This window comes from Rhincodon typus, chromosome 10 (genome assembly GCF_021869965.1).
Source record: "Rhincodon typus isolate 14 chromosome 10, sRhiTyp1.1, whole genome shotgun sequence".
In the NCBI taxonomy this organism is placed as follows: Eukaryota; Metazoa; Chordata; class Chondrichthyes; order Orectolobiformes; family Rhincodontidae; genus Rhincodon; species Rhincodon typus.
This window is the reverse complement of record NC_063341.1, coordinates 65865727-65891516: the sequence shown is the minus strand read 5'-3', so window position 1 is coordinate 65891516 and position 25790 is coordinate 65865727. Positions and strand designations below refer to the sequence as shown.

General features: G+C 40.8%; 1 protein-coding gene across 2 annotated transcripts in view; it reads left to right on the top strand.

Moving 5' to 3' along the window:
* btbd8 (BTB domain containing 8) overlaps positions 1-25790 on the top strand; it is an 86908-nt gene that overhangs the window by 1505 nt on the left and 59613 nt on the right. For both annotated transcript variants that reach the window (XM_048602379.1, XM_048602380.1), the window contains exons 2-6: positions 5402-5610; positions 7169-7372; positions 21188-21495; positions 22474-22591; positions 23224-23313. In XM_048602379.1, the coding sequence (XP_048458336.1) occupies positions 5474-5610; positions 7169-7372; positions 21188-21495; positions 22474-22591; positions 23224-23313 (857 nt within the window). In that variant the 5' untranslated portion in view covers positions 5402-5473. The remainder of the gene's footprint in view (positions 1-5401; positions 5611-7168; positions 7373-21187; positions 21496-22473; positions 22592-23223; positions 23314-25790) is intronic.

Genomic DNA, 25790 nt, shown 5'->3' with positions numbered 1-25790 from the left:
CTCTGACCTGTTCTTGTGTTCTTTTTATATGGTGAGTCCAGTTGTGTTTCTGGTCACCTGCAGGATGTTGATAGTGCGGGATTCGGTGATGGTAACACTGGTAACACTATTGAATGTCAAGGAACAGTGGTTAGACTGTCTCTTGTTGGAGATGGTCGTTGCCTGGCATTTGTGTGGCACGAATGTTACTTTCCACTTGTCACCTGAGCCTGGGTATTTTTCAGAGTTTGTTGCATTTGAACGTAGACTACTTCGGTATCTGAGGAGTTTGAATGGTGCTGAACATTGCCCAATCATTGGCACGCATCCCCACTTCCAATCTTAAGTGGGGAAGGTCATTGAAGCAGCTGAAGATAGATGGGTCTAGGACTCTACCCTGAGGAACTCCTGCAGAGATGTCTTGGAGCTCAGATGACTGATCTTTTAACAACCACAACCATCTTCCTATGTGCTAGATATGACTCTAACCAACAGAAACTTTTCCCCATTGATTCCAGTTTTGTTAGGGCTCCTTGATGTCACACTCGGTTGAATGCAGCCTTGATGTTAAGGGCTATCTCTCTCGCCTCACCTCCAATATTCGGCACTTTTGCCCATGTTTGAAGCAAGGCTGTAATGAGGTCTGGACCTGAGTGGCTCTGTGGAACCCAAACTGGGTGTCACTCAGCAGGTGCTGCTTGATAGTACTATGGGTAACACTTTTCTTCATTTTACTGATGATTGAGAGCAGACCGGGGCAGTAATTGGCCAGGTTTGATTTGTCCTTTTTTTTATTTTCTTTGTACAGGACTTACTCAGGCAATTTTCAACATTGTTGGTTCGATGCCAGTGTTGTAAGTAGCCTAGCGAGGGGAGTGGCAAGTTTTGGAGCACAAGTCCTCAGAATTATATGCTGTTTGGTAGCTTCACCACCTGACATCTCATTTTTAGGTATGCCTGGACTGCTCCTGGTATGCCCTCCTGCACCCTCCATTGAACCAGGCTTGATCCCCATGGCTTGATGGTAGTGGTTGAGAGGGGAAATGCCAGGCCATGAGGTTGTAGATAGTGCTGGAGTTTGATTCTGCTGCAGTTGATGGCCTAAAGCGCCTCGTGGTTACCCTGTCTTGAGTTGCTAGATCGCCGTCCCATTTAGCGCTGTGATAGTGCCACACAACATGATGGAGAGTATTCTCAATGTGAAGGCAGGACTTCATCTCCACAAGGACTGTGTGGTGGTCACTCTTATCAATACTGTCATGGACAGGTGCATCTGCAGCTTGCAGACTGGTAAGGATGAGGTCAAGTATGTTTTTTCCCTCACCACCTGTTGCAGATCTTTAGGACCCAACCAGCTCTGTCAGTAGTATGCTGCCAAGCTACTCGTAGTGGTGGGCATTGAAATCCCCCACCCAGAGTGCATTCTTCCAAGTATTGCTCAATGTGGAGGAGTACTGATTCATCAGCTGAGGGAGGATGGTACGTAGTAATTAGCAGGAGGTTTCCTTGTCTATGTTTAATTGAGGCCATGAGACTTTGTGGGCTCTGAAGTCAATGTTGAGAGCCCAGGCCATCTCCCTCCTGACTGTATACCACTGTGCCACCACCTCTGCTGGGTCTGTCCTGCTGGTGGGACAGGTCCTATCCAGGGGAGGGGATGGTGGTGTCTGGGACATTAAACGTCAGGTATGATTTCATGAATAGAACTGTTGGGCTTGACTAGACTGTGAAACAGCTCTCCCAATTTTGGCACTAGCTCCCAGATGTTAGTAAGGAAGACTTTGCAGGGTCAAGAGGGCTGCTTTTGTTGTTCGGAGATAGCAAGAACTGCAAATGCTGGATTACCCACATCCCCCACCTCCTCCAAGACTTTCAATTCCTCAGCCCCCAAAGCCTCATCTTCTTCATGACATCCAGTCCCTGTGCACTTGTATCCCCCACGCAAATAGCCTAAAAGCCCTCCGCTTCTTCCACTCCTGCAGGCCCAACCAGTCCCCTTCCACCGACACCCTCATCCACTTAATGGAACTTTTCCTTAACCTCAACAACTTTTCCTTTAACTTTTCCCACTTACTACAAACTAAGGGGATGGCTATAGGCACCCATGTGGGTCTGAGCTATGTCTGCCTCTTTGTAAGATACGTGGAACAGTCCCTCTTCCACTGTTACACTGAAGCCATCCCTCACCTCTTCCTCCGCTACATTGATGACTGTATCGGCGTTGCCTCGTGCTCCCATGAGGAGCTTGAACAGTTCATCAACTTTACCAACACCTTTTGCTCCAAGCTCAAACTCACCTGGACTATCTCCGATACCTCCCTCCCCTTTCTGGACCTCTCCATCTCCATCTCCATCTCCAGTAACCATCTCAGCACCGACATCTATTTCAAACCAACTGACTCCCATAGCTACCTTGACTACACCTCCTTTCATCCACCCTCCTGCAAGAGTGCAATCCCTTACTCCCGATTCCTCTGCCTCCACTCCCAAGATGGAGCGTTCCACTCCCGGATATCCTCCTACTTCAAGGACCACAACTTCTCCCCTCCGTTGATCCAAAATGCCCTCAACTGTATCGCTTGCATTTTCCGCACTTCTGCCCTCACCCCCCCCCCCCCCCCCCCCCCCCCGCCAAACAAAAATAAAGACAGAATCCCCCTGGGCCTCACACACCACCCCACCAACCTCTGCATCCAGCGTATCATCCTCCGTCACTTCTGCCACCTACAATCCGACCCCACCACCAAAGAGATATTTCCGTCCCCACCCCATCTGCCTTTCGTAGGGACTGCTCACTCTGCAACATACTCATCTGCTCCAGGCTCCACACTCCCCACTAACCCCAACACACTTGGCACCTTTCCCTGCACCTGCAGGAAGTGCTACACCTGCCCCTACACCTCCCCCCTCACCTCCATTCAAGGCCCAAAGCAAACCTTTCATATCAGACAGGGCTTCACCTGTACATCCTCCAACCTGGTCTACCGTATTTGTTGCTCCCGATGTGGCCTCCTGTACATTGGTGAGACCAAGTACAGACTTGGTGATCGATTCGTGGAGCACCTGTGCTCTGTACATGATAGTCAACAACACCTTCCAGTCGTGAACCATTTTAACTCTCCTTCCCACTCCCTTGGTGACATGTCCATTCTGGGCATCCTTTAGTGCCACAATGACACCACAGGCAAACTGGACAAACAACGTCTCATATTCTTCCTCAGGACCCTACAGCCCAATGGCCTGAGCATAGAATTCACCAGTTTCAAATCTCCCCATCTCTGGGCTCGTCCCATGGCCAACCCTCCTTCTCATCCCTGCCTCCTTGACCTGATGCAACCTGTCCATCTTCTTTCCCACCTATTCGCCCCACATTTCCCACTGACCAATCCCCACTACCCCCTACCTGCATCCACCTATCTTCCACCCCAACCCCACCTCTCCTCCCTCTATTTATTGCCCAGCTGCCTTCCCTCTCCCCAGACCTGATGAAGGGTCCTGACCCAAAATGTCGACTTTCCTGCTTCTTTAATGTTGCCTGACCAGCTGTGTTCCTCCAGCTCCACACACTATTGACTGCTTTTGTTATTGCTGTTTTTGGTGCCAAGTGTTCTGTGTGGTTTCATTTCTTTGTTGAGGCTTTGTAACGATTGATATGATTGAGTGGCTTGCTATGCCATTTCAGAGGGCAGTTGAGAGTCAATTCCATTGCTGTGGCCTCTGTGGAAAGAGAAGTGAGTTAACCTTTTTGCTCCCATATAATTCTTCAGAAGCATTCAGGAGTTTTTATTTCAGGTTTCCAGCATCTGTGCTGTTTTACTTCTATAAAGCTAATAGCCTGGGGGCAGGGTAGAAAATACTGCAAGCAGAAAAGTCTCAAGTGTTACATAGGTTTGATTGTACATTTATATTGTTGACGCCTGAGTTTAATTTTTTAATATGACATTTGAGTTGTTAACTCTAAACAGATGGTTAATATAAATAAATAGGTTGTAAAGGAGAAAAATTTGTGTACATTTAAATAAGTCACTCCATATAGGGTCTATATGGTAAGACAATTAAGTGTCATTGTCTCCATTATCAGCTATTCTCATTCCTTATCTTACTATCAGACATCCCTTTGTCTGTTGAATTGTTTTTCTCTCCCTTTGGTACTGACTCCTTCACGCTTTCCCACCACTACCACCACCACCACCACTCCCGATATTAGCATAAATACCACCTTTTCCAAGCTACTGTCAGTTCTGAAGAAGGGTCACTGAACTCGAAACATTTATTCTGCTTTTTCTGTACAAATGCTATCAGACCCGAGTTTCTCCAACAACTTCAACTTTTGTTTTAGATCTTCAACATCCACCGTTCTTTGTTTTACTCCATTCTTATGGTTGTTTCCCTCCTCAAAACTCAAAACTTTATAATTTAATACATTGAGAATTAACACTTTAGCATTGTATATGTATTTCAAAGGACATGGGCCTTAATATTGATTACATGTCTGCTTTTAATCACCAATACTACACAGGAAGTTGCTTTAATTGTACTGAATTGTAATATATAAAAATCTTAAGAATTTTTCATTTGGTATCCTAAAACCAAGTGATACCAAGTGGTGACAGAAAATGTTTTATCTTGGCTAAGAAATCGAGGCAATAATGCAATGGGTGTTCAGGTCCCACTCTGTAGATTTCAGCACATGAAATACAGTGTTGAGGAAGAACTGTTCTGACGGGCACTGTCTTGAATAAGATTTTTAGACAGAGGCCCTGGCTGCACTTTACAGAAGTAAAAGGTCCCATAGCAATTTTTTTTAAAAAGTAGGGGAACTTTGCCCGGTCTCCAGATCCATATTTATCCCTCAAGAAACAAAACAGAATATTTGGTTGTTTATCTCATTGCTTTGGATCATGCTATGCCACTTAATTTCCTACTTTGCAACACTGATTACCTACTACACTTCAAATAGCTGTTGAGTGCTTTGAGTTGTTCTGAGTCTGAGATACAGGATCTTTTCCTTCAAGTTTAATGTTCATATAATAATACCTCATTTGAATTTAGAACGTAAAACAAATGTAAAGTTGTTTTGTGATAAATAGTGGGGTCCTAAGATTGAAATACGTTTTAATTTGCTCCCCAGCAACAGTTATACCGTAGATGCTATGTTAAATTATTGCATTGCCTTATATAACTGAACTAATGATTTTGTAAATAGACCAAGAAGATTATTAACATGCCACAAAAGGTGCAAATTCAATTTTTGGTCTGCTGTTTTGGAGAATAGTTAACAGGCAGTTGAAAATTAGAGGTACCTGTTTTGGAGCTGGCCAGACCTGGAACATACAGGCTTCTTGGCTTAAGAGTAACATGGACTGTGGCTTGTACATCTTAAATATCAATTTTTGTTTTGTTTACTTTTTTTCCAAACTAGATTTTGTTTCCTCTGAGATGAAAAAGAAAAAATACCAACACAACCATTAAGAACCATAGAAATAGCCTGGAAATGGCAACATGGAATGGAGGCATTGTACAAAGAGTACCAAATCTGGAAGATACCAGTGGTTTTCAAGAGAGAGTAAAAAATGAAAGACAAATATTGAAAGAAGCACTGGCTTTACAGTTAAATCAGGATCTTCTTGGGTATGAAAAATCCTCCTACTATCGTTGGTGAAAGGAATATTTTAGTTGATAAATATTCTTGTTATTCCAACTGTTATCCTTTCCAGAGTTTGGTGACCTGTTTGTATGTTTCACAAATAATCTTGATGTCACTTAGAGTTATACAGCATGGAAACAGGCCCTTCAGTCTGACTCGTCCATAGCAACCAAGTTTCCCAAACTAAACTATTCCATTTGCCTGCATTTGGTCCATATCCCTCTAAATCTTTCCTATTCATGTACCCGTCAAAATGTCTTTTAAATATTGTAACTGTGCCTGCATCTACCACTTCCTCAAGCTGTTCATTCTACGTACGAACCATCATCTGTGTGATAAAGTACCACTCAGGTCACTTTTAACTGTTTCCCCACTCACTTTAAAATTATGCCCGCCAGTTTTGGATTCCCCTACCCTGGGGAAAATGCCTTGGCTATTCATCTTACCTCTGCTGCTCATGATTTTATAAACATCTATAAGGTCACCCTCAACCCCTCATGCTTCAGTGAAAAAAATCCAGCTTATCCAGCCCCTCCATTTAACTCAAACTCTCCAGTCCTGTTGACATCCTTATAAGTCTTTTTCTGCACCTTTTCTAGTTTAGTAACATCCTTCCTATAGCAGGGCGACCAGAACCATGTGCAATACTCCAAATGTGGCCTCAGCAATATACTGTACAACTGCAACATGACCTTCGAACTCCTAATACTCAATGCTTTGACTGATGACAGACCAACTTGGGCTCAATAATCGGAAGTCCGGCTCCTCGGAAACAAATGATTGCCCAGAGTTAGAGAATATTGTGGCTTTAACTTTACATTCAAACTGTTCAGGATTGAACCATTGGTACAACTGAACTATATGAAGGAAAAGATGGAAGGGGCTGGATATGCCATTGGCTCATTGTTGAGAGCAGAAAATTTAGCTACTAAATCTGGGAACATTTCATTTCATGACAGACAAAAAATGAATGTAATAGTTCAGAATAATTTGTGTAGGTTTTCTATTTATGCCCCTCGCCCCACCCTCACCTAACAAAAAGCGCATCTGCTGTTGATTGGGTCAAAAAGAATAAACTAAACTTAGCCGAATGGCAGTGGGAGGCTTGTTTTCTGAGAAGTGTCTGTTTTGACTTTTTTTAATTTGTGAAAATGATCTATGTCTGGCCTCGGCTGAATTTTAAATATCTCCTTAGATGTCTGAAACACATGGATGCAAAAATAGGGAGCGTTAGTGGCACAATCTCACTCTCACTGCTAGCCTTTTAACATTCTGTTCTCTTTAAATGTTTAGTAACATTGATTTGGAAACTTCATTTTTGTTAATGCTGATTGCACAGTTATCAGTAGCTTTGTTTCGTGTATTATCACAATTATTCATACTTTGTAATGCTCATTTATTCATTGTAGTGAATATAACTCCTTCATTTCTTTGAACAAAGAGCCTACAGAGCTGTTGGAGAATTACAGCCCACTGAGTAAAGGCTGTAACAAAAATCCTTGATTGAATGAAGTGATTTGTTCGACCTTTTATCTTTTAAAGGATCCTTATTGATGGAAGTCAGACAGATGTCACATTCCATGTGGGAGCTGCTGTTTTCAAAGCTCACAAAGCTGTGCTGCTTGCAAGGGTCCCAGAGTTTTTCTTGCGCGTTTCTGGAAAACAGTTGAGCCAGGATGTTGAGAACTGTCCACAAGTCATCAATGTAGAAAATTTCCGACCTTCACAGTTTAAATGCTTTTTGCAGTAAGTTTTCCCAACAGTTGTGTGCTGTATGTTTTTGTGTTTGGGAAATGTCTTAGTGATAATATTAATAATCAGTGCTTTTTCAAAGGCTTTCTGAAGTACGTTTTGATGTAGCGAGAATCATAGCAATGAGTATTTATCTCCTTCCCTTCTGGTTCCATTCATTTGAGCTGGAAGGATGTTCATTTATATGACTTCCAATCATTCAAAAGTACTTTTAAATTAGTTAATTATATCTAAAATGTTGTTACTGTTGTAATTGCTTTCACATGATGCGTGATTATTTGGGTGACATGTCTTTGGAATCCTATTGCAGTCGAGGGGAAGAAAATGGTATATTTAAGGCAAATATCCACACAGTTCTAAAGCCACCTCCACAGCTAAATGTTGGCGATTATGAGCAATGATTAATTGGTTAAAAATGAGATCCTGAGCATGGACACATTACTTCGATCATTCTAAATTTAACTTTCACTTTAATCATTTGCTGTGGATTTCAAATTTCTTAAAACACACAAAGTTATTGGGGAAATGGTTAGGGTAGGTGCTGAAAGTTTGGGGAATCTAAAACATGGGGCATGGACTCCGAATAGTATTTTGGTCATTTAGGACTGTGATCTTTTTTTTTTCAAAGGGTTGTGAATCTTTTTGGAATTCTCCACCCCTGAGATGTGATAGATTATCCATTGTTAAATTCTTTAAAGGCAGCGAAAGATGGATCTTTGACCTGGAGGGATGATGAGATACCAGAGTTGGGGAGAAGGAGGTGTGTTAAGATTGAAAATCAGCTGTGATGATATTGAAGCACACTCAAGGGGCCGTATGGTCCAATTCTCCTATTTCTTAGGTTCACCAGAGGTTGAAAAACATTCCAGTTGATGGAGAAAGTAGCAATTATTTAAATAGTTTCTGCTATCTCTTGGATTAATCCCTTTCTTTCTAAACCAGTAATCTAAATGCAAAATACTTTGGATACTGGACATCTGAAGTAAGAACAGAAATGGGGGAGATGTTGTCAGAGATTTGCAGGGGAGATGCTAGTTGGATTATCCCAGATTTTACCGTGCCCTTCCAGCATCACTGCTTTGTGGCTGATCCAGCTCTTTTTTTCTGATGAGTAGTGACACCCGGAGTATTGATGATAAGGAAGTTGGCGGTGCTGTTGAAAACCAGAAAAATCAATGAGCTCTCTGTTTGAAATGTTTGTTATTGGCAATTTGTCAGCTTGGATCTATGTTATCCAGGTTCTGCTGCAGGAGTGATTTTTAGGTGTGGGTGCTATATAGTCTTTGGGAATCGCTGTCACTGTTTACTCTTGGGAACAGAGTAAATCTTGCATCCTGTTGATGCAAAGTGCATTTTTTTTCCCTGACCCCTGCAGAATATCTACTTAAGTGCTTTTTTAAATTTTTAAGTTACCCTAGTATTTCTAACCAAACTGTTCAGACATGTTATTACACACCTCTGGAACAGGTGGGACTTGAACCCAGGCCTCCTCTCTCAGGTCTAGGGACACTACCACTCCACTTCGAGGGCCCTTCTACTTGAGTGGTAACCTATCCCATTTATTGTGATCAGATATGTGAACCTGTGGTCAGTAAATAACCAGCAGTCCTGTATATCATGAGCGCATGCTGAAATATGTTGCTGAGTGAGCATTTGCTAGCCTTATGACCTCCTTGGTAGATAAGCACTGTCTCATATACCAGTCTGTCCCTTTCTTTGTTCTGCTGAGCTGATATTTGAATTTGCCTATCTCACTATATGTACATTGAGTAATGGGTCACAAAGCAGTCAACCCACCATGGGGTTATAACAGGCTATATTATAACAGGTTATAACTCTGCACATCAGCTTTCTAAAATGTTGTGTGAGCTCCTTCTTTTGTGGAAGGCCAAGACTGAAATTTCAATCAAAACAGGAACAGCTGTAAGCTGCTTAGTTGTATAGAAATCACTGAGCGGATCACTGTGTTTATACACAATCAATTCTGTTTTGCTTGACAGTAGAAAAAATACAAGTGCAAAATCTTTACTCTGAGTATGAATTCGCTTCAGTGAAGCTATTAGAAACTGATTTGGATTTCTGTAAAGTGCCGACAGTTTCTCTAATGCTTGATAAGCTTGCTGTCCATTCTGTTAAGAATGTGCTGGAGAGAGAAGATTTCTCTGCCCTTTGCTCCAAGGGTTTCCACAATCGATCAAAAGTTGTTGCATTTTATTGTTTGCACAAAAGACTGTTTAAAGTCCGGATATGTTTCACAGCTCAAGAATTAGAACACAGCAACACCTGGATCTTCTCCTGTTGCAGGTTAGGACAGAGTGTGGCTTGGAGGGGAGCTCTGTATTCCTGCTACCCTTGCTCTTCCAGCTATGACGAGGTTATAGATTTGGGAAGTGCTGTCTAAGGAGTCTTGGCAAGTTGCTCCAAGACATTTTGTAGATGATGTACAGACTACTGCCACTGGTGGAGGGAGTGAATCATGGTTGGTAACAGGACCTGCCCTGAGAAATGGATATATCTGTGATGGGTAGGTTGGAGAAGATGTGGTCAAATAGTTGCTTCTCTCACAACAGGTCCACTCTGGCGAATGTGACATTTAGCCAGTTCAGTCAGCACTTGTGCTGCAAAGCGATCTTTGGTGATGGGCATTGAAGTTGCCCATCCAGAGAACATTTTGTACTCTAACTTAGAGCAACAAGAGTAGCTAAACAGGCCATCTTCAGGTTGTTGCATCCCCACAAAGCATTAAGAGTTTTATTTATTGTGAAATAAAATGGGAATAGTAATGCAATGTGCCCTATGTCATTGCACCCCCACGTTACATGTGCGCGTGCACACATACACTCACCCACTCCTGCTTACATGATAAAGAGCACTGAGCTGGATGAGTACCATACATAATAAAAATGTTCCTCTATCCACAGAGCCAGAGTTGCAGTTCTCCACATTAGCACTCATATCACTCTGTCTTATGCACTGTCTTACTAATTTAGATTAATTTATGTAGAGTGTGCCTTACATCAATTAAGTTATGAATAAGACCAGTAAAACTAATCTTCCATGAAACCACAAGTTGAAGACATTTGTCTCTTTCCTTTCTAAATCAAACTGCTGTACATTGAATTTGTAATAACCTGAAAACTGTGGGCAATTCATAAAATGAGACCTAAATAGCTCCTCTATCAAAGGGATCAATTCTGGCACCGGTTTGAGTATTTGAGACATGCTTCCTGATTACTAATCTTAAAATTATGCTTGAGTGCAGGGAGATAATGCATTTTAAATTTAAGTTGGGCTGCTTAATATTCTTTCTTAACTTTTAGAGGAAGAACTTCTGAACTTCTGAGCAGAATATATTGTTTGGACAAGCTACGTAGGATAAGTAAAGCTAAGCAAGGTGCAATACAGTTAATGCTGTGCTGATTTTAAATCTTTGAATACTTAAACATTGTTTTGGTTGCGGCATCCAAGTTGATTTTTGCTCCAGTAGTATTCAGGTACAGAGAATTTTGGGGACTGAGATTCTTGGAGTCCACATTGGAAATGAGGAACTCCCTGTGGACAGCAGTGTTGAAATGATGGAGAGCTGCATTGTTCACATCCCTCTATATGTTTAAAATACAGCCTTTTGCTATGTAAAAGGGACAATATAGCAATAATACCCAAAGGTGCTTCATAGGGGCATTATAAAACAAAAAAAGGCACAATGCAACAAAAGGAAATATTCGGCCAGATGTTCAGAAATCTTAAATGTCATAGAGTTTTTAACAGCATGGAAAGAGGCCCTTCAGTCCATCGTGCCTGTGTTGGTCATCAAACATCCAACTGTTCTAATCCTGTTTTCTACCGCTCGGTCCATAGCCTTGTTTGCAATGACATTTCAAATGGTCATCTAAATAGTTATTCAGGTGTCTTGAGAATTCCTGCCTCTACCATGCTTTCAGACAATGGGTTCAAGTACCCACAACCACTAAGTGAATTTTCTTTCCCTCTAATCTCTTCTAAACCTCCAGCTCCTTATACTCCCTGGTTATTGATCCCTCCGCTACAGAGAGAAGTTACTTCCTCTCTACTGTCTATGCCACCTTGGAACTTTGTACACCATACAGAGAGGGATTAAATCAAGAGGTTGGGTTGAGGCAGCTGTAGGTGTGGCAACCAATGATGGAATAATCGAAATGAGGAGGGGTAGGGTGCTCGAGACCAGAATTAAAGGAGCTAAGATACAAAGGCTATGCGGAGGAGTGAGGATATTGAGGAATTTGGAAAAAGGATCAGGTGTTTTGTGAACCAGTGTAGGTCAGTAAACAAAGTGTTGGGGCGATGGGGACCTGGTGTGAGTTAAGATACGGGGAGTAGAATTTTGGTGACTTCAAGTTTGCAAAGTATAGAATGAGCGGGAGGCCAGGAATTGACACCAGCATTGGAATAGTCCATTCCAAAGGCAACCAAGCCCTGAATGAGAATTTCAGCAGATGAGCTGAGACAGGTGACATCTAGTGGTGATATAGAGGTGGAAATAGGAAAAGAGGAGGTGAGAAGCTCCTTTCTGTTTGAATGTGACACCGGAATTGCAAAAAGCCTGGATGAATCTCTGTTTCCAGGAGGGTCGAATCAGCAGCTAGGAAATGGAGCTTGGAATGGGATCTGAAAACAATCACTATAGTTTTCCCACTATTTATTTGGAAGAAATTTCTAGTCATCTTGTACTAGGTGTGTGATGAGCAACAGCAGAAGATTGAGAGGTAATGGCAATCATGTATAAACTAACTCTGTTCCTTTAGATGATATTACTGAGGAGCAGCATGTAGACTGGGAATAGGAGAGCACTAAGCATAAATTCCTGGGAGACGCCAGACATAATGATGTGGCAACAAGAAGAGAAGCAATTGCAAGTTATTCTGTTGCTATGCAAATTGATCAGAATGGGACCAAGTGAGTGCATTCCCATCCACTGGACACTGGAGAGGTGTTGAAGGTGGTGGTGAGGTTAAACGTTTCGTAGGCTGCAGACAGATTGAGAAAGAAAATTGTATATCGCAGTCATTTAGGATGTCACAGAACAGGATCAGGACGATTCTGAAATTCCAGTTTTTAAACTGAATAAGATGTAGGACGAAAGATGTGCCAGTCAGTTACCTAACTTTGTCGAACATTGTTCTTCAAGCAATTCTGGGATGAGATTCCTGCTTCTAGAAATGCATTAACTCACGTAAGTTGTTTTTTTTTTTACTCGGGAACATTTCCACCCCTTTTTTTAAGCAAAAATCAAATGCTTGATTGAGTCAAATAATTTTGGATTTTGAAGCATTGTCTGCTTTAAGCTAATTTTAAAATTAAATTCGGACCTTTCCAGTGGAAAGAGAATACACATTGCTTTAAAGCCATATCTGCTCTCTGCTTTAAAATTAGTGATGTGGAAATGTTGCATTAGTACTGTAGTGGAGGATGGATTCCAGTTAATTTAATCCCATTCTTTATAAAGCTAAGGAAAACCAATTGTACAAATTTGAATGATGGAGTTGTCAAGTGGTTCAGGGACATTATCCTATTTTTAAACTGGCTGTGTGTCAAAAATCATTCTGTTTCCTAACTGCATCAATTCAGATAATGCCTTGTGTAGATCCAGTGACCTGTGTGAAGACATAATGTAATCTACATTTACATAGGGAAAAGATCTTGCTCTGTAACTTATTTTAAAATTATACATTTTGCATAAAGGCAGATTGTTCATATTCAAAAATGCTTTTGTGAAATTTATTTCCTTTTCAGAATGTTTTAAAAATGTGTTACATAAACTATGATTGGGTTAATGTGTTAATTTGCCTTGTATAAAGTGCCGATGGAGTGGCTCAGCTGATGAGGGAAGTGCAAAGGGAAGGATCAATTACTTCATCTTGACAGCATGAGGAGGCACACCTTCCATTATTAAATATAGATGTTGTCCCATTGGACTCCATTCCAACTGATTTATATTTTTGATTGAAAAAGGAATGCATTGATCTGTGAGGTCTTGACAGCCCTCCATTATCACAGCTAGAAGAAAAATCAAAGGAAATAAACCAACAGTAAACATAATGCCTCTCACTTTTTGGTCCTATTAGTTTCACCTCTAGAACGTAGCTGACGGCAAGACTTGATTGGGCCAAGTAGGCTCTTTCTGCGATAGGAAAACTCTCAAACTTTAAAAGCAAAGTACTGTGGATTGTGGAGATCTGAAAGAAAAACAAAGTGCTGGAAAACCTCAGCAGATGTAGCAGCATCTGTGGAAAGAAAAACAGATTTAATGTTTCTGTTTCCTTTGACTCTTCAGAAGTGATTTGGACCCTGTGAAAGTGATTATTTTTAAATGAGTTGTATCTCTTCATCCATGTCTGGTTTCAGGACATGGACCACTTTATACATATTTTCTAATTAGCCTCATCAACAAAGTTATTGAGCACCTCTGGAGCAGGTAGGACTTGAACCTGGCTGTCCTGGCTCAGAGGAACAGATACTTTTAAGAATGCTATAGGAGTAAGCTATTCAACACTTTGCACCTAATTTGCCATTCAATTTCATCATGATTAATCAAACCTTTTCATCGAGGTCACTGTGTCTTGTGTCCCCATGGTTGGGAATTGCAGGCTGGATTTCAGAGGCTGGTGCAGGTCTCCCTTGTGTTTAACAAAACCTCTGTCTAGGAGATTACGATTTACATAGTGATTCCCTTGTTTTATGCAGGTAAATACTGCTTTGCATGTTTCGTGATTTTGGAGCATTTCCTATTTCATGAGCGAATAGTTACAAAGGTGGGTACACTTCAAAAGGAGAGAACCTGGCAGTTAGCAAAGCCAATACAGCAGTGAGATGCATAAGTAGATCACCTGTTTGGTTAGTTATTGACCAGGAGAGAACTTCCTTGCTCCTTTGCTCTTCTTTGGGTCGTGCCTTTATACTGTTAACATCCAACTGAGAGTGGATAACATATTGGCATGACATCTGATCTAAAATGCAGCATCTCTGACTGACTGTGGTAGTACCTCAATCCTGTAGTGTCAAACTATGCCAGGAGTTTAAACTAGAGTGACAGCAGCATGGGAACCTGAGCAGGGAGACAGGAGGGAGAAACAAGGATAGAACCAAAAGGCAAAAGTCATAAGCAAAAATAGAAAGCAGAAAAAATGAGGGCCGTAAACAAATGGGTAAAATAAAGCTAAGATAACTCGCAAGGTTTAAAGAAACAAGTCTAAGGACTTTGTTGAGTGTTCATATTAAGGTGGATGAATTAAAGATGCAAATAGATATAAACAGTTAAGATGAATTCGCGATTATGGGAGGCATGGCTGCAGGGTGATCAAGGATGGGAAATGAACATTCGGGCATAGTCAATATTTAAGAAGGACAGACAAAAACAAAAGGTAGGTAAGCAATATTAGTAAGGGAGGAAATCGATGCAACGGTGAGGAAGGATATTGGCTTTGAAATCGTAATGTGGAATCTGTACTTATTGATTTTATTTATTCTCACGTGTACTGAAATACAGCAAAAAGCTTTGTTTACGAGTGGTACAGACAGATCATTGTAAGTAAAGGATGTACAGATCAAAAAGACTTGGAGGCATACAGGTTACATTGCACAGGGCGTGTGCTAGGGGAGATCGAAGTTAGCAAGATCAGCGTTATTTGACGTGAGAGAGTTCATTCGTCAATCTGATAACAGTCGGGAAGAAGCTATTCCTGAACCTGCTTGTGCGTGTGTTCAGGCTTCTGTACTTTCTGCCTGACTGAAGAGTTGTAGGAGGTCATTACCGGGGTGCGATGGGTCTCTGATGTTGGCAGCCTTTCTGTGGCAGTGAGCCGTGTAAATGGAGTCTATGGATGGAAGGTTGGCTTCCGTGATGGTCAGGGCTGTGCACACCACCTTCTGCAGTTTCTTATGATCTTGGGCAGAGCAGTTGCCATACCAGGCCGTTATGCACCCAGACCATGTGCTCTCGGTGGTGTATCTGTGGAAACTGGTGAGGGACCTTAGGGATATGCCAAATTTCCTGAGAGCCTGAGAAAGAAGAAGCATTGTTGTCTTCTTGACTGTCGCATCTATGTGGGAAGTCCAGGATAGGTTGTCTGTTATCGTCGTTCCAGGGAACTTGATGTTCTTCATCCCCTCGACCTTAGTTCCGTCGGTGTCCTCCTTCCTTTCTGATGTCAATGATCAATTCTTTAGTTTTGCAGACGTTGAGAGACAGATGGTGCAATGAAAACGATGTAACCAACCCCTCTATCTCTCTCCTGTAGTTTGACTCGTCATCATTAAATATCCATCCCACCACAGTGGTGTCAACAGCGAACTTGTAGATGGCGTTCATTTGGAATTTGGCAACACAGTCATGTGTGTACAGGAAGTACAATAGGGGGCTGAGGACGCATCCTTGGGGTCTCCAGTGTTGAGTGTTATTGTGGAGGAAGTGCAGTTACCTATCCTCACTGATTGTGGCCTATGGGTCAGAAAGTTGAGGATCCAGTTGCAGAGGGTGGAGCTGAGACCAAGATCATGTAGTGACGATAAGAAACACCGAAGGGCAGAAAACATCGGAGCTTATCTATAAGGTTCCAAATAGTAATGGAGATATAAGGCAAGGTGTTACAGAAGGAATCAGATGCGTGCAATACAGGTATAACAGTAAAGATGGACAACTTTAATTTGCATATAGTTGGGACAAACCAAACTATGGTATCAAAGGCTGCTGTCAAGTAGCCAGGACCTGACCATCTACATCCCAGAATAGTAAAGGAAGTGGCCCTGAAAATATTGGATGCATTGGTGGTGATCTTCCGAAATTCTATAGATACTGGAACCGTTCCAACAAATTTAGAGGATGGCAAATATAACCCCACTACTGAAAATGGGAGTGAGAGGAAAACAGACCAGTTATCCCAACATCAGTAGTGGGGATAATGCTAGATTCTAAAATATATGATATCAACTTTTGGAAAGCATTAATGGGATTAGACAAAGCCAGCATAGGTTTATGAAAGGCAAATCATGATTAACAAATCTGCTGCAGTTTTTCAAAGTATATCTGGTAGAATAGATAGGAGAGAACATGTGGGTTCAGTGTATTTGGATTTTCAGAAGAATTTTATAAAAGTATCTTGTAGAGGTTAATGGACTAAATGTTTAAAGCATGTGCGTTAAGGGGTAATGTATTCGCATGAATTGAGAATTAGTTGACAGAAAGGAAACAGAATGGGAATCAAAGATCTTTTTATCAGTAGCAACCAGCGCGTATTGGGGTACCACCAGGATTAGTGCTTGGATCCCAGCTATTTATGATAAGCATAAATGACTTGATTGAGGAAACCGCATGCAACATTTCTGTTTGCTGATTACACAAAACTAGGGTGAATTTTGAGGAACCAACACTGAAGTTGCTGGAAAAGCTCAGCAGGTCTGCCAGCATCTGTGAAGAAAAAATCAGAGTTAACATTTCGGGTCTGGTGACCCTTCCTCAGAACTGATGGTAGCTGGGAAAACAACAGTTTATATGCAGAAACTAGGGAGGGAGATGGGATAGGGAGTAAACGATAGGATAAAGAATAGAGCCTGAAGTGTGGGAAGAGCAGTTGGATAGACAAAGGAATTGATAATGATCTGGCTAGGAGGGTGAATAGCTGATAATGGGGAATGTTAGTGACTAACAATAGGTAGTGTGTAATGGCAGGCTATGTGATAACAAGGCCTAGTGTGTGGGGTAGGGGGCTAGAGGGCTAGGATATGGGAGAGTTTAGGCCCTAAAATTATTGAACTTAATGTTGAGTCCGAAGAGCTGCAGGGTCCCCAAGCAGAAAATGAGGTGTTGTTCTTCCAGCTCGCGTTGAGCTTCGCTGGAACAGTGCAGCAAGCCAGAGACAGAGATGTTGGCCAGGAAACAGGGTGGTGTGTTAAAGGGGCAGGTAACTGGAAGCTCAGGGTCTTTCTTGTGAGCAGAATGTAGATGTTCCGCAAAGCGGTCACCCAGTCCACGCTTCATATTCCCAATGTAGAGGAGACCATATTGTGAGCAGCGAATGCGGCAGACTAGATTCTGGGAAGTGCAGGTGAGATGTTGCTTCGCCTGGAAGATATGTTTGGACCCTTGGGTATTGGGGATGGAGGAGGTAAATGGGCAGGCGTTGCACCTTTGCTGGTTACAGGGGAAGGTGCCGTTGGGCTGTGGGGCTTTGTTGGGTGAAGGAAGAGTGGACCAGGGTGTCCCGGAGGGAACAGTCCCTGCGGAAGGCGGACAGGGGAGAGAAGGGAAATGTGTGTCTGGCGGTGGCATTTTCTTGGAGGTAGTGGAAATGGTGTCTGATGATCTTTTGGATGTGGATGCTGGTGGGATAGTAGGTGAGGACAAGGGGAACCCTATTGCTGTTGCAGGAGGGAAGAGACGGGGTGAGGGCGGAAGTGCAGGAGATGGGTTGGACCCAGTTGAGGGCCCTGTCGGCAATAGTGCTGGGGGATCCTCGGTTGAGGAAGAAGGTGGACGTTACAGAGGTTCCCTTGTTGAAGTTGGCCTCATCAGAACATATGCAATGGAGATGGAGGAACTGAGAGAATGGGATGGAGTCTTTACAGGTAGCAGGGTATGAGGCTGCATATTCCAGGTAGCTGTGGGAGCCGATGGGTTTATAGTGGAAACATCACCAACTGTTCTTCTTTCTTTGGGCTCTATCCTATCATTTACTCCCTACCCCATTCCCCTCTCTATTTTCTGCATATAAACTAACGTTTCCCCAGCTACTGTCAGTTCTGAGGAAGGGTCACCGGATCTGAAATGTTAACTGATTTTTTTTTTCTTCATAGATGCTGCCAGACCTGTTGAGCTTTTCCAGCAACTTCTGTTTTTGTTCCTGATTTGCAGCATCCACAGTTCTTTCGGTTTTTACTGAGTTTTCAGGGTGAAAGGGAACTTGGATGAATTGAGTGAGCAAACATTCGGCTAAATGTGAAGTTACTTACTTGGCTGTGAATAAACAGAAAGGTATATTATTTTGTGGTGTATTGGGCAGTGGATGTACAAAGGGATCTGGGCATCCTTGTACACCGGTCAATGAAAGTAGACAGGTAGGTGCAGAAAGCAACTAGAAGCCAAAATGGTTTATTAGTCTTCATTGCAGAAGCAGCAATGTCTTACCTCAGTTGTACAGGGCCTCGGTGAGACCGCACTTGGGGTATTATGTGCAATTTTGGTGTCCCTACTGAAGAAAGGCAGAGAGGGAGTGCATTGGAAGTTCACTAGCCTGATACCAAGGTGATAGAACTCTTCTATAAGAAGTGATCATTTGTTTGGACTTGTATTCACTAGAGTTTAGAAGGATGAGAGAGGACCTGATTGAAATGTATAAAATTGTAACAGGTCTGGACAGACTAGATGCAGAGAGGATGGTTTCCTGTTGTTGTGGAGTCTAGAACCAAAAGGCACTGTCACAGGGTACAGGGTAGACCATTTAGTATTGAGATGAAGAAAAATTTATTCACTCAAAGGGTAGTGAATTCTGTACCACAAAGCTGTGGAGTCTAATTCACTGAATATATTGAAGAAAAAAGGAGTTTTTTTTTAGATTTTAAGGGTCTAAACCTATCTGGTTGCTCAACTTTAGAGGGAATGTTGATCAAGGGGTCATGAGATAAAGTGGGAAGATGGCATGGAGATAGAGGATCACATTGAATGGTTGAAAAGTCTTGAGACTGATTGGCTGCTGCCTCCTGGTTTCTGTTTCTAGCCAGAGTCCATTGCCTCTTGAGGGACCATTTGAAAGTTGTAAAGGTCAGACATATGTTCAGAACCTGGCCTGCTATTATTTTGTTTCGTCTCTGCACTTCAAAACCATGTTTCCCTTGATCATTGGCAGGGGGGAATCAAGGGAAGAGAGTAAGTGTTATCCTAGGCTCCATGGCAACGTTTAATTTGAAGTGAGTTGATCGAGTGTCAGTCGCTACCTTTGGGACTCATTATCCGGTCCAGGGATTATAAAACTTTTTGCTAAGTCCCTCTTATGTTGTAAACACTCTCTGCAAACTCTAAGATGAGTGTTTTTTTTCCCCTGTATAAAATGTTACTATTGATTCAAATTCAGCTCACTTTGGACCTTCTGTTTGCTGTTCCACATTTGCGTTCTGGGAAAATTTTGTTTTGCTTTACTTTGGATAAAGTAGTTTCAGAGGATTGTTACTTCATGTGTAAAATCTGCAATGTAATATATAGGAAGCAAATTTTATTAACATTTTGATTTCCTCTGGGAAGTCTATGGGAGTCTGCTGGTGTTCAGGGAACCCTGCAAGTAGCTATGCATTGGCGTAATAGCTATAGTGCTAAATAAATCCGATGTGCATCCTGAAACAGAACATTGGTTACAGCCATTCAGCAGGTTTATAACTTGATAGGGAGTTTGGTGATAGGACATTAAATTAGTGATTAGCTTGCAAGGCTTATTTATAGATAATAGCTCCTGCATTTAGAGACAGCAGAAGTAGAACTCCATTTTATAAATTTGCAAGACAGCATCCCTAAGAGTGAAGTACTGAAAAGGCTATACTGTCTGAAATTAATATTTAAACTTCATACTTTTGTAAACTGGTATGGGGGATCCATGGTAATCTACATCTAGAAGAGCCATTATAAATATAAATCTCATTCAGAAAAAAATGCAAGGGAAAGATTTAATTTTTAAAAATACATGTTTAAAAAATTCTAAGTACGTAAAATATAAACAGTATTGCGAAAATTCAGGAGAATCTCTCATTCTTTATTTAAAATAAAATCCAGTAGTTGTAAGGAATTTGGTTCAACTTTTTAAACAGGCATTTTTGCATTTTATTATTAAAGATATTCCTGACTGAAATGATCTGCTAGGATTGTTGTTGATTTGAGCTAGATTCTGCATCTAAATACAGTTATCCTTAACAGTTAAATGATAGGATTGTTGAAGAGCTCTGAAATTAATGATCCAAATTAATCTCTTCTAAAGTTAATTATGTTTCCTTAATCTGTTGGGTTTGGCAGCTCTGATAGGTTAGCCCTGATGACACTAAAGGGACTAATGTTTTGAAAGACAAATGCCTTTTGTTCTATAAATAACTTAACAGGAATAGATAACTAGCTGCAATGAATACTATGAAGATGATTGCTTTCACTTTTAATTTCAAGTTGTTGCATTAACCTTGTTTTGGAACAAATTATAGCAACATAGAAGTAGTGTAAAAGCAATTTGCTTATGGGGTTAGTCAGATGATACATAAAAACAAATATAAACAGTTTCAACCCTAGATATTTGTAAAAGACGTAACAAAGACATGTGCAATAGCACGGGTGGAATCTGTGGAAAATTTGGCTGTTTGCATTTCAGATCTTAAGCATTCTATTGTAATATTTTCTCGTCTCTGCAGTATTTTGCATCCTTTCCATAGTTGTCATAATTTCATATCGAAATGAAGTTTGATGTAAAATCCTGATAACCAGAAATGCATGTATCAATGAGAATTTTAATTAATAAATGTGATCAAAGGCTTATCAATGCAGTCGCCTTTTTATGTGCTTTACCTACTCTTTTCATCCAGGCTTGCTCAATGGGCCCTAATAAATGAGTCTTTTGGGAACAGTAACACGCGAATTGTTTCTCACCTGTTACCGATGATGACTATTGTCAGTGTTAATTATTTGCTATGATACATATTCCAGAAGTCTTTGGATGAATTGCACTAATGTTATGAGAAACATTTTTAGTTTGCAAAGAGACCTGCTAGAAAATACAGTTGGTGCAATTGTTTACATTTCTTATTCTATAATAGGCAAATTTATACAGCGGATCGAAAAGTAGACCACCTTGAAGAGGAGCTACTTTTGAACAAAGAGCCCAATCGAGGAAGACTGAAGACTGAAGAAACTTGCTCGCTCAATAGTGTTTTTCATAATTTAGGAATGAGCAATGGGCGAGATGGTGATAGATGTATGCCATCTAATCCATTTCTTCCTGATAATCAGACCTTGGAAGCAAATGAAGAGATGTTGACCTCAAGCCTGTTGGAAGATGACATGCCTGAAGGAATGTTTGATATGCCTGAGGAAACCGAAGCGGAGGATGATGCTCTGTCCACCGGTAGGTAACAACCAAAGTAATTGCATCTCCATTTTGTTTTGTTCATTATGCCTCACTTCTAACCTTGGCCATTTTGCAGCTTCTTTCTTGAATTCCTGAAATTGTGTGGGTCCTGGCTTTTGCTTTCCATTTATAACTAAATTTATCTGTGAACAAGTAAAGGTATTTCTTCATGAAGGGCCTACATTTTAAAATTTTAAATTTTAAAAGTAGTGGAAAATTGTCTTTTAAAAAAGAAAGCATCCTCTGGCTATGAAATACTGCCAAGCTTTAATTCTTGAAACTCCTCCTCAGAGGGTTTTCATTATTGAGTGGTGGAGTAGGCTAGAAGGACTGAATAGCCTACTGCTAGTTCTTCTGTTCCTTCATCATTAACATTCATTCCTCTTTATCCGCATTAGTTCTGTTCCTGAGAACTGCTGTGAGTGATGAAATTCCCCTGTGTGGAGCTCATTTAAAAATAGGTTAAAATCTCAGATGTGAGTTTTGCCCACAGATGTTGAATTATGTTGCTATTTATTTTTTGGCGTGGGTACGCAAATTGCATGGATACAGAGGATTTACTGTATATGTTTTGTTATTGGATGGCAGAGAATGCTCAAAGGGCTGTATGACCTATTCCTGTTTCCTCCCAAATTGACATTGGGCTGCCAAGTTAAAGTAGAATATCTGCCCCTGTTCATCAATCTTAAAGGGCGATAAGATCTGAATGGGAATCGCATTGTGTGATGTTAATGTTTATTGGTGGGTAGTGGCACAAACCATAACTCAGAAAAAAGCTTCCTAATTTAATCTCAATTGAAAGTTTAACATGGTCTCAGATGTTTTGCTGCATGAGTTGTACAGTTTACTGAGAGAATTGTTGTATGGGTAGCATTAGCGAATTTGAAACCAAGCTCTCAAAAAGAAAAGCAACCTACATTTTTTTTTAACTGCTTTAACACTTTTTAACATTTGTTGTTATCTTCTCTGGACCAGATGATCCTGTACTAGAGCCAGCATCTATACTGGGTGCTGATCTCTTATCCCTATATCGGAGAGGATGTTGCCCTGACATAACCCTTCACGTTGAGAACAGAATTTTTCATGCACACAGGTATTGTACAAGTAATTACGCCAGCATATTCTCTGAGGCATGAAGTGAATGGAAGAACTAAACTAGAAATGCTGATTTTTTTTCTAACCAATATCGATGGAAGTAATTGAAACTAAATGTCAAGGTCTTTCTTTATGGAGGTTCTGTGTATGTGTATGTATACACAAGCAGGCTGCAACATTGATGCAGCAATGAAATTGATTTTGTAGCATGAAACATTATTGCCATGTATGGTTTTGTTCACCTATATCACCAGCAATCAAATTTTCTAGGCTCTCTACTTTTCAGGATTTTGAAATTCATTTGAGCAAACAGTCATTTATGGGAAGAGGCATCTCATCTTTGCTTCCGACTGCCTTTTCCAATTAGGATCCAGATATTACTTTTCCTGTTAGCGATATGGTGTAACAAGTTTTGTGACTCAATCTTCTGTTTTTATTGCTTCAATAATAAGTCAGCAAATGAAAATGTCATTGAATTGTATATTTTCTGCTTCCATCAATGAGTTCATTACGCAACTTCAGCTAAATCAAGTCAGGTTGATACAAATTTTTTTTAAAAGTTAAAAATAGTGTATGGAATAGTTAAGAAATGTTGCAAAGTTGGAAATGTTGATGTGTTCTGTTATCCAGGGCCATCCTCTGTGCTCGCTCCAGTTATTTTGCAGCAATGTTGAGTGGAAATTGGGCAGAAAGCTTTCAGAAATCGATCACTCTTGCTGGGTAGGTATGATTATAAGGGGATGGTGGAAAGGGAGTAATGATTTACCAGGGAACATATTGACACCGGTGCACAATATCTCTGTGGGTCACATGAAAGAAAACATTTAAACAAAATTTTGTTGAACGTGTAAGGAAGCTATTTGGCTTTTATCTGTGGATAAAAGAAAATGGGAAGTGAGTGGGGCACTGTCTTTGAGTATGTTCCACTCTGTCCCTGTGTAACAGAAGCAGCAAAAATTAAGGAGTTTAATTAATGCTTGAAAAATGGTTTAGCTATTTTTCCATACATTTTAATATTGTTGTACAAAGTTGATTGAGTGATAAAATGAAAGTCTGCTGCCTTGCCAAATTTTTGCACATTTATATGAAATATTTTTTTAAGATTGCTATTGTGTTGCCAGAGGTCGAGGGTAACCTAGGAGAGAATTAAGAAAATTAATATTGGCAGATGAAAAAGAAAAACTAAAATCTGACCAAACTCAGGACATGCCAGCCCTACATTCTAAAGTTCTAAAAAAAAAAATCTCTCTGGACAGTGGTTGCCTTTCCAAAATTCCCTAGATTCTGGAATTGTCAAATTCATTAATTTATAATCTAGAATGCTACTATTTGAGAAAGGCAGCAGGGAGACAATTTGGGAACTACAGGCCAGTTAGTCTGACATCTGGAAGGCTGCAGAGTCTATTATTAGAGAAGCCTGATAAGTGTGCTTGGACACAGTCCAAATGATTTTTATGAAGGGGGAATTATGTTTGACAATTTTTTTTGAGAATGTAATTAGTGGGATAGATAAACGGGAACCAGTTGGATATAGTAATCCTTGATTTCCAAGTAGCTTTTGATTAAAGTCCTGTAGAAAAGATTCATCTGTAAGATTAGGCCTTGTGGATTCGGGAGTGCTATATTAACATTAATGAAGGGTTGACTAATGGACTGAAAGCAAGAGTACGTAGGCATAAATAAGGTGTTTTCGAGATGGCAGGCTGTGCCTCCTGAAGTGCTGCAATGATCAGCGTTGATGAAAAATCAATAATATATTCAAGTTTTCTGATAACACAAACTAGGTGGAACTGTAAGCTGAGTACACAGACTGCAATGTGATACAGACGGGCCAAGTGAATGGGAAACAACCTGGCAAATGGACTATAATGTGAAATATGAGAGTATTCTCTTAGATAAATAGAGAAAAACAATATTTTTTTTAAGTGTGAAATTTGTAAATACTGATGTTCAAAAGACTTCGGTGTACTTGTGCACAAGAAACACAAAGTTGGAACAAAGATATATCAACAAATTGGACAACAAGCAATTTGAATTCCTTTTGTTGCAATGGGGTTGAAGTACTGAAATAAAGAAACATTGCCACAATTGTGCAGGACTTGTTGAGACCACATCTTGGAACAGTGTGTGTACAATTTTGGCCTTCCGATTTAAGAAGGATATAATTGTGTTGGAGGCAGTTTGTTGCAGGAATGGTCCCTGGGATGAGACAGTTGTCCAATGATAGGCTGTATAAATATGACTGATATTTTTCAGAGCCTAGAAAAATAAGGTGCTCTTATTGAAATGTACAAGATTCTGCAAGGGTTTGACAGGCTAGACACAGTCTGTTTCTGCAGTCTGTAGAAGCTAGAACTTGGGAGCACAGATAATAAGATAAGGGAGTAATTGTTTCAGACTGAAGTGAGAAGAAACTTCTTGACTCAGTTGTGAATCTTTGAAATGCTGTACTTCAGAGGGTTGTGAATGCTCCATCTTTAAATATATTGCTAAATTTCCCTTGAGAACAAGAACTTCTAAAGAGTTGAATTTCCCAGCAAATAACAAAGTATAGGGACACAGAATTTTTGCTTTTAAAGAATTGTACGGGAACCAAAATAATCAACTGATGAAACATGAACAAAAAAAACTTAAATATAAAGACTACTTTCTCATTACCTGACACAACCGTACTTTTAAAATTTGGCCTGCTGTGTATTTTGTGGTATCTTGTAGCCTGCGTTGGTCAGAGTTCACGCCCTTCTTTATTTCTGTTCTTTCTTCATTTCTTCAATATCAAACATTTTAGATTTGTAGTTCAAGAAAACTGATGCTGAAACAACAGGAAGTTCTAAATGCACGCTCTCGATCTCTGCAGAGAGACAGTATTTTAAATAATCTGAGATAGTAGGAACTGCAGATGCTGGAGAATCCGAGACAACAAGGTGCAGGGCTGGATGAACACAGCAGGCCAAGCAGCATCATAGGAGCAGAGAGGCTGACGTTTCGGGCCTAGACCCTTCATCAGAAAAGGGGGAGGGGAAGGGGGTTTTGAAATAAATAGGGAGAGAGTGGGAGGCGGATAGAAGAGGGATAGAGGAGAAGATAGGTGGAGAGGAAACAAACAGGTCGAAGAGGCGGGGATGGGGCCAGGAAAGGTGAGTGTAGGTAGGGAGTTAGGAAGGGGATAGGTCAGTCCAGGGAGGACGGACAGGTCA